The 8,899-nt window shown below is 45.2% G+C and overlaps 1 protein-coding gene across 1 annotated transcript; it reads left to right on the top strand.

Moving 5' to 3' along the window:
* Positions 1-200: 200 nt before the first annotated feature.
* HSPA5 (heat shock protein family A (Hsp70) member 5) lies at positions 201-6,989 on the top strand. Its single transcript, XM_069748493.1, has 9 exons — positions 201-338; positions 1,150-1,332; positions 3,718-3,949; positions 4,303-4,437; positions 4,537-4,649; positions 4,752-5,142; positions 5,223-5,460; positions 5,541-5,708; positions 6,061-6,989. Exons 2-9 carry the CDS (start codon positions 1,208-1,210, stop codon positions 6,615-6,617), a joined length of 1,959 nt encoding a protein of 652 aa, XP_069604594.1. The 5' UTR covers positions 201-338; positions 1,150-1,207; the 3' UTR covers positions 6,618-6,989.
* The last annotated feature ends 1,910 nt before the right edge of the window (positions 6,990-8,899 follow it).

Genomic DNA, 8,899 nt, shown 5'->3' with positions numbered 1-8,899 from the left:
ACCCGCGACTGACAATCTCACCAGCCAATCGCAGCCGCTCAAGGTGCCACTACGAGCCTTCTGATTGGCTGCATCACTAAAGACCCAGGCGGGGGCTGTTAGTCAGAGTGGAGGACTGACGTCACCAGAACGTGTGCGAATCCGGTGCCGACAGCTTAGGAAGAGCAGGCCAATCAGAAAAGTCCAACGCGTGGCGCTCGATCCAATCACTGCGCTCCACGACTTTGGCCGGCCGGGAAGGTATAAAAGACGGGAAGCGGCGCATGGTACGTCAGTCTGACAGCAACCGGCGAGTACAGAACGTAGAGAAAGAGAGAACTGGGAGCGGCCTACGATCGGTATGTGCCCGGATGGGCGCTGGGGGGTCCCGGGGCCTTGGCACTGACTATAAGCTGTTTTTCTGTGGGGGATGTGCCCGCTGGTGGAGGTGACTGCACATTGGCATCTCATTCACTGGCACCGGATCGGTTGGTTTTATGTAGATTATTTCCCTATGTTGTAGCATGGGGCGGTGGAGCCTATGGCATGTGTATGGGGCATCGGTTGTGGATAATGATCATTCTGCATCTGTCACTTGCTTCTTACCTTTATCATCTCACTTTGATGCATATCTGCACCGTTGTTTTAGGTTATTAGTGATTATTATGTTACATTATACGGCCCTGGACTCTTCCTCTCGCCCTGTTTTGCTGACAGTACGTGCATATCTGCGCCATTGTTCTAGGTTATTAGTGATTATTTATTATGTTACATTATATGGCGCCTGGACTCTTCCTCTCGCCCTTTTTTGCTGACTGTACGTCTCTCATCCTGCCCTCTCCCATGGGATCCTCCAGTGTTTTACTGCCCTCTTCATTTTTGGGGGTGATCTCCTAGTCTACGTGGACACGATGCTCTGGGTCTCACCCTTCCTTGCAAAGGAAGAAGAATGGGTACCGTGCTGTGTCTAGAAGCTTCTCTCCCTCCTTCCTGCCGCCCATGATTCGCCAGCTTGCGTCCCCATTGGTCGGGGGAGGTGGGCTGTCTGCGCGGCACCACCCTGCTTTATTCCTGTTTTCCGGCGGCGGAGGTTCCCTGCTGCATCTATGCAGGGCTTCCTATAGGATCCATCGCTTATGTTGTATGTGTAACGTCTTCTTCTTTCTACAGGGCGACACTATAGTACAGAGCGGTGTTTTTCTCAGTCGGGTTTAGAAGCCGTCATCTGATGGTCAGGATGAAGCTCTTGGCAGTCGTATTGCTGGTCTTGGCCAGTGCTTGTGCCGACGATGACGACAAGAGGGAAGATGTTGGCACCGTGGTCGGGATCGATCTGGGAACGACTTACTCCTGGTAAGTGACTATCTGCGATCAATGAGATGGGTATTACTTGCAGATACGTGTGGTGGTCAGCCGCTCATCACACAGGGTGTCTAGGCTGCAGGAAGGCTTGTCTTACCATGGAGAAGGCCTCCGGGTAGAATTAGGATGCACGGGGCCTGTAGATCTAGTATTCGGATCAATCCTTCCCTTTAAGGCCACGTTCACACATTCAGTATTAGTAAGCTAAAACCAAGAGTGGGTGATAAATACAGAAACGGTGACGTCTCTATTATACCTTTCCACTGATTGTAAACCCTCTTTGGCTTACAAATACTAAAGTAAAATATCGAATGTGGACACACACACACACACACACACACACACACACACACACACACACACACACACACACACACACACACACTTTATATGACATGTTTGTAGTTATGATTCGCAACAGCGCCACTCAAGCTAATTGACAGAGTTTGGTATAGCAGCTCAGCTCTATTGCATAGTGGCCTCTTTTTGGCAGAGAGTACTACTTTATAGTCCTATTTCCGTGCAAACTATATTTCATGGGGAAGATTTTCTGATCCTGTCTAATGTTTGTGTAGGAAAGTTTCTGCTATCTAATCTGCAAATGTGCCATACAGGATTAGAAAACCCGCCCCATTGAGTATAGTTTTCTTGGAAATATGAATTTAAAGTACGGTAGTCTTCTCTGCCAAAAAGAGGCCGCGCTGCAATACCAAACTCTGCAGCAGCTATCACGGTCTCATGCAAGGCTGGTATTCTGCAGATGCATTTGTTTTGCATTACTCCACCTATTTGGGCCAGGCAGCGGTGGACATATCACTGGTGCAACCTGTGCAGCTGCATAGGGGCCTGAGAGGTAAAGGGGCTCCATTTCTACCTCCAAAGCAGATGCAATTTTGCAATTTTTTTTTTTTATATGACCTCTTGGGCTGCAATGGGCCCATGTATTGTTCTTGCTCAGGGGCCCTTTTCTGTCTGTGGACACATGGAAGAGCAGGTCCCTGGCAAGAACGGTCAATGAGTAATTTGCATTCCAGACACCTCTCACAATGCAGCACTGTGACACAGGGTGCTTTGGAGGTTGCAGTGGGTCCGCTTGCCTCCCATGGGCCCTTGGGTAGCTGCACAGTTTGCACCACTGGCACAACACTCACTCAAGTACCTGTAGACCAAGTGCCGACATCGATGGAACAGCACCGATGCTGGACATGGGCATACGTATTTATCTTCTATGGAACACTATTACGTTTAAGAATTTGTCAAAGTAGTCTACAACCCCAATAAGTTCCCTAGGCCTAATCTATTTCCAGTCAACTTGGTGGATAGTGATAATAAAGAAAACAATTTTATTACTTGAGTAGCAGCCCAGCAAAAATAAACGTTTCGGTCAAACAATCAGACCTTCTTCAGTAAAACCGACTGCTGGTGTGTAGATGTATATAAGGCACTAGTATATGTGGAGAGGCTCCTATGACAGAATTTTATTTCTATGACCTCTATAATGAATGTTTTAGAAAGGAACACTCAGAGAATGCAGGTGCAATAGGAATGGAATCCAAAGGTTTAACTTAAAGTGCGGTGGTCTAAACCACAAAGAACAGGAGCAGCGATGATTTAATGCACGGAGGTACATGGAGCAGTTGCCATAAAGAGTTGTCAGCGTAGGTGAGCTCCAGTATTAGATAGGCAGAGGGAGTACATCAACGCGGTATCCACCGCTGGTTGATACCGCGTTGATGTACTCCCTCTGCCTATCTAATACTGGAGCTCACCTACGCTGACAACTCTTTATGGCAACTGCTCCATGTACCTCCGTGCATTAAATCATCGCTGCTCCTGTTCTTTGTGGTTTAGACCACCGCACTTTAAGTTAAACCTTTGGATTCCATTCCTATTGCACCTGCATTCTCTGAGTGTTCCTTTCTAAAACATTCATTATAGAGGTCATAGAAATAAAATTCTGTCATAGGAGCCTCTCCACATATACTAGTGCCTTATATACATCTACACACCAGCAGTCGGTTTTACTGAAGAAGGTCTGATTGTTTGACCGAAACGTTTATTTTTGCTGGGCTGCTACTCAAGTAATAAAATTGTTTTCTTTATTATCACTATCCACCAAGTTGAGTGCCAAGTTATTTACTTACTATATACTGGTGTGGGAAACCTCTCTTGAGCACCGACACAGCTGTGCCACGTTATACTTTACTAATCTATTTCCACAACCCCACTCCCAAATACTACGGGCAAAACTAATTTTTGCAGAACACATTTACATCCATTCCATTTAATAACTATTGCTGAATTTTGTTCTTATTTTTTTGGGTGGATTATTAAACTTGACCACCTTTTTTGATAACTTTTGTTCTTGTTTTCTAGTGTTGGAGTGTTTAAGAACGGGCGTGTGGAGATCATCGCCAACGACCAGGGTAACCGAATCACCCCATCCTATGTGGCCTTCACTCCAGAAGGTGAACGATTGATCGGAGATGCTGCCAAGAATCAGCTGACGTCCAACCCCGAGAACACTGTGTTTGATGCCAAGCGTCTTATTGGTCGCATATGGAATGATCCGTCCGTTCAGCAGGACATAAAATATCTGCCATTTAAAGTAAGTGTTGTAAAATGTCACAAGATGGTCTAGGTCTTCTTGTACAACTAGTTACTTAAGGATATTGACCAAAAGCAGGTCATTCAGATCTGGGCCTTGGATACTGAAAATCATTTAAAGGGGATTTACTTCTGAAAAACCTTCATGGCATATTGATTCTGTAGACCCATAAGTGTTGATCACTTCTCGGACCCTCACAAATACTGAAAACATGAGTGCCTTGGTAGAGAATTGGCACACCATCTTATCATCAAAGCCCTTGGAAGAAATTGGAGTAGCCACATGAGCGTTTGCCTTTTTCTTAATGTCATACAAACTATAATATTTATTTTTTATTTTTTTTTCACTATTAGGTTACCGAAAAGAAGACTAAGCCCTACATTGATGTGGATGTAGGAGATCAGCGAAAGACCTTTGCCCCAGAGGAAATCTCTGCCATGGTTCTGACCAAAATGAAGGAGACGGCTGAACAGTACCTTGGCAAAAAGGTACATAAACTTGTTAAAATTTGGCATATGGGGTTGTACAAGCTTGTGTGGGTGGGTTCATCTCTTTTCGACTGTTCCTAACTTTCTTTTGTGTCCTAGGTTACTCATGCTGTTGTCACAGTGCCTGCCTATTTCAATGATGCCCAACGTCAAGCCACAAAAGATGCTGGTACCATTGCAGGGTTGAACGTGATGAGGATCATCAATGAGCCGTAAGTCTCCCTTTTAACTTGTTTCTTGATGGTCTTCATGTTGGGTTAATTACCATTCCCCTCCCTACGCTTGTGTGCTAATATGGATGCTTTGGTTTTCAGAACTGCAGCTGCCATTGCTTATGGTCTGGACAAGAAGGAAGGAGAGAAGAATATCCTTGTATTTGATCTGGGTGGTGGTACCTTTGATGTGTCCCTGCTCACCATCGACAATGGTGTCTTTGAAGTAGTTGCTACCAATGGAGATACCCATCTGGGAGGAGAGGACTTCGACCAGCGTGTCATGGAGCATTTCATCAAGCTTTACAAGAAGAAAACCGGCAAAGATGTTCGTAAGGATAACAGGGCAGTGCAGAAGCTGCGTCGTGAAGTGGAGAAAGCGAAGAGAGCCCTGTCTTCTCAACATCAGTCAAGAATTGAGATTGAATCTTTCTTTGAGGGAGAAGACTTCTCTGAAACTCTAACCCGTGCCAAGTTTGAGGAGCTGAACATGGTAAGGAAAAGTTAAATAAAAAATACAATTGTATCTGGAACGTTGTAGGACAGCTCTAAATTACTTCTTACTACTTGTAGGACCTCTTCCGTTCCACAATGAAACCAGTCCAGAAGGTTCTGGAGGATGCCGACCTAAAGAAGTCTGACATTGATGAAATCGTCTTGGTTGGAGGATCCACTCGTATTCCCAAAATCCAGCAACTGGTGAAGGAATTCTTCAATGGCAAGGAACCATCCCGTGGCATCAACCCTGATGAGGCCGTGGCTTATGGTGCTGCCGTACAAGCTGGAGTACTCTCAGGAGACCAAGACACTGGTAAGAAAATGCAAGATTCTTTTCCATTTCACAGTCCAGGTTGCCCAGGCAGATCTCTGAACGATATAATCTCATTTCAGGTGACTTGGTCTTGCTTGATGTGTGCCCTCTGACTCTTGGCATTGAAACCGTTGGTGGAGTCATGACTAAGCTGATCCCCAGAAATACTGTTGTACCAACAAAGAAATCCCAGATTTTCTCTACAGCCTCTGATAACCAGCCTACTGTCACCATCAAGGTTTATGAAGGTAAACTATTTTGACACCTAAATGGACAAGCTAATTCTCCAGCCTTCAACATACGTTCATGCTAAATATTTACAACCAATAATATTCATATAATGGCTTTTGAGGGTGCTAGGTGATATAATGTTAAAGGTTGACTAAACTTTGGAAAACTTTTTCATAGTAAGGTTAGAAATGTTGTCTGGTTTCGAAGATACCTCCCTGAACTTGCTGTGAAACAAAAGGGCAGATCCACATTGACTGTTTTGCTTTGACGGTCATTTGAGTTCTCTCACCTCTTCAGCAATAGTTGGAGAATCCAGGTCCACAAGCCTTTTTGACAGGTCAATAAAGACTATGTTCTTTGTCTTTGTAGGTGAGCGTCCACTGACAAAAGACAACCATCTTCTTGGCACATTCGACCTTACCGGCATTCCCCCAGCTCCTCGTGGTGTCCCTCAGATCGAAGTTACATTTGAAATCGATGTAAACGGTATCCTTAGAGTTACAGCAGAAGACAAAGGCACTGGCAACAAAAATAAGATCACAATTACAAATGACCAAAACCGGCTAACGCCAGAGGAAATCGAGAGGATGGTCAACGATGCTGAGAAATTCGCCGAAGACGACAAGAAATTGAAAGAACGAATCGACTCTCGGAATGAGCTGGAGAGCTACGCCTATTCCCTGAAAAACCAGATAGGTGACAAGGAGAAACTTGGTGGCAAGTTGTCTTCTGAAGATAAGGAAACCATTGAGAAAGCGGTAGAAGAAAAGATCGAATGGTTGGAAAGCCACCAAGATGCAGACATTGAAGAGTTCAAAGCTAAAAAGAAGGAATTAGAAGATATTGTACAACCGATTGTTGGCAAACTATATGGTGCAGGAGGACCTCCTCCTGAAGGAGAGGAGACTGAGAAGGATGAGTTATAGGCATGGGAGCGATCTATGGCTGCTAAAATTCTGTAAATACTGGACTCAAGAACTTTGAGAATGTTGGAACACAGAAAACTCTAATGTTCTTGTGGATTCTTCACTTCCCGGTGGAGACAATAAGCCATTATGGCTGTTTACTGCTTTTCATTAGCAGTTGTTCACTTGGATCATTTATTTTTGTTCGGTTTCTTCCCCCGGGGGGTGGGCTCTGGAATTTTTTTGGGAGGAGGGGAGGGTATGGTGCAGTTTAAAAGTTGCTCAGATGTTTTATTTATTTGAAGAAAACAAAAAAAACACAAACTGGTCATGTGCATTCTATGTGGAACTTTTTTCTACCATCATTGACCATAATAAATGTTTGATAAATAACCTACCGTACTTTTCATGTATTTGATTCCTTTCAATCACTTGCTGTAGCGGATCGTGATTTTGTGAGTAATTCCTATTGAACAGGCATTCATGTAACAACTCCTAAGGGTACCGTCACACTATACGATTTACCTACGATCACGACCAGCGATATGACCTGGCCGTGATCGTAGGTAAATCGTAGTGTGGTCGCTGGGGAGCTGTCACACAGACAGCTCTCCAGCGACCAACGATGCCGAGGTCCCTGGGTAACCAGGGTAAACATCGGGTAACTAAGCGCAGGGCCGCGCTTAGTAACCCGATGTTTACCCTGGTTACAAGCGTAAAACTAAAAAAAAACAAACCGCACATACTTACATTCTGGTGTCCGTCAGGTCCCTTGCCGTCTGCTTCCCGCACTGTGACTGCCGGCCGTAAAGTGAAAGCACAGCCGCTGTGCTCTGCTTTCAGTTTACGGCCGGCAGTCACAGTGTGGGAAGCAGACGGCAAGGGACCTGACGGACACCAGAATGTAAGTATGTGCTGTTTGTTTTTTTTTAGTTTTACGCTTGTAACCAGGGTAAACATCGGGTTACTAAGCGCGGCCCTGCGCTTAGTAACCCGATGTTTACCCTGGTTACAAGCAAACGCATCGCTAGATCTGTGTCACACACACCGATCTAGCGATGCCAGCGAGAGATCCAGCGACGAAAGAAAGTTCTAAACGATCTGCTGCGACGTACGATTCTCAGCAGGATCCCTGATCGCTGCTGCGTGTCACACAGCGATATCGTAACAATATCGCTGGAACGGCACGAATCGTACTATCGTAGCGATCGAAATGGTATAGTGTGACGGTACCCTTAGTTTTCTCGAAGAGGTTTTCTGCTCTTGAGAGAAGGGGGGGGGGGGGAGCCAATACTTAACATGACTTCCTAGTATTCACTACTCAAAGATTAACTAGTGTTTCCCCCGACCGGTCTTTGTTTACTTGGTTTCAGTGGTGATGTCATGTCTAAATGTGACATTGCAGGGTGATTGGCTGCAGTGGTCATGGGCAACATGCATCAGACATTGGCTCTGTGACTTTAGACCGCTGTGGTGTTTCGGGGCAAAACATACTTTAGAAGCCCCATGGATTGTAGAATGTTCCCAGGATCTTTTCCCTGATGACTATCAATGGCTGAAAGGTCTCTCCACCTGCATGCAGGGAGAGACCTGTCACTCAAGGGGAGGGGGGGAGCTGCTTAGGGACCAGCTTTTTCGATTAATCTCTTAAAGGTTTTCTGGTCCAAATTGATGAGTCTGCAGTCACATTGTATGACTGCAGACTTATGAATCCTCCCAGCGCTGGGATTCGTGTTTTTAATTTTTTTTTTTTGAGCTGGGACGGAAGGGAATGTGTGACTTCTATATACACTTGGCCCATGGCTGTGGCCTTGCTCTCAATACACTTGTATTGAGCGAGGCCATGCCTAGTCTAGTAACATAACATAACATAGTTATAAAAGTTGAAGGAAGCCTTTAAGTCCATCTAGTTCAACCCATAGCCTAACATGCCCTAACATGTTGATCCAGAGGAAGGCAAAAAAAAAACCCATGTGGCAAAGAGTAGGCTCCACACTGCGGAAAAAAATTCCTTCCCGACTCCACATACGGCAATCAGACTCGTTCCCTGGATCAGCGCCCTATCAAGGAATCTAGTGTATATACCCTGTAACATTATACCTTTCCAGAAATGTATCCAGTCCCCTCTTAAATTTAAGTAATGAATCACTCATTACAACATCATACGGCAGAGAGTTCCATAGTCTCACTGCTCTTACAGTAAAGAATCCGCGTCTGTTATGCCTAAACCTTCTTTCCTACAGACGTAGAGGATGCCCCCTTGTCCCTGTCTCAGGTCTATGATTAACCCCTTCCCGACCTGT

Source organism: Ranitomeya imitator, chromosome 2, assembly GCF_032444005.1.
Source record: "Ranitomeya imitator isolate aRanImi1 chromosome 2, aRanImi1.pri, whole genome shotgun sequence".
NCBI classification, from domain to species: domain Eukaryota; kingdom Metazoa; phylum Chordata; class Amphibia; order Anura; family Dendrobatidae; genus Ranitomeya; species Ranitomeya imitator.
This window is presented reverse-complemented; position numbering and strand designations above follow the sequence as displayed.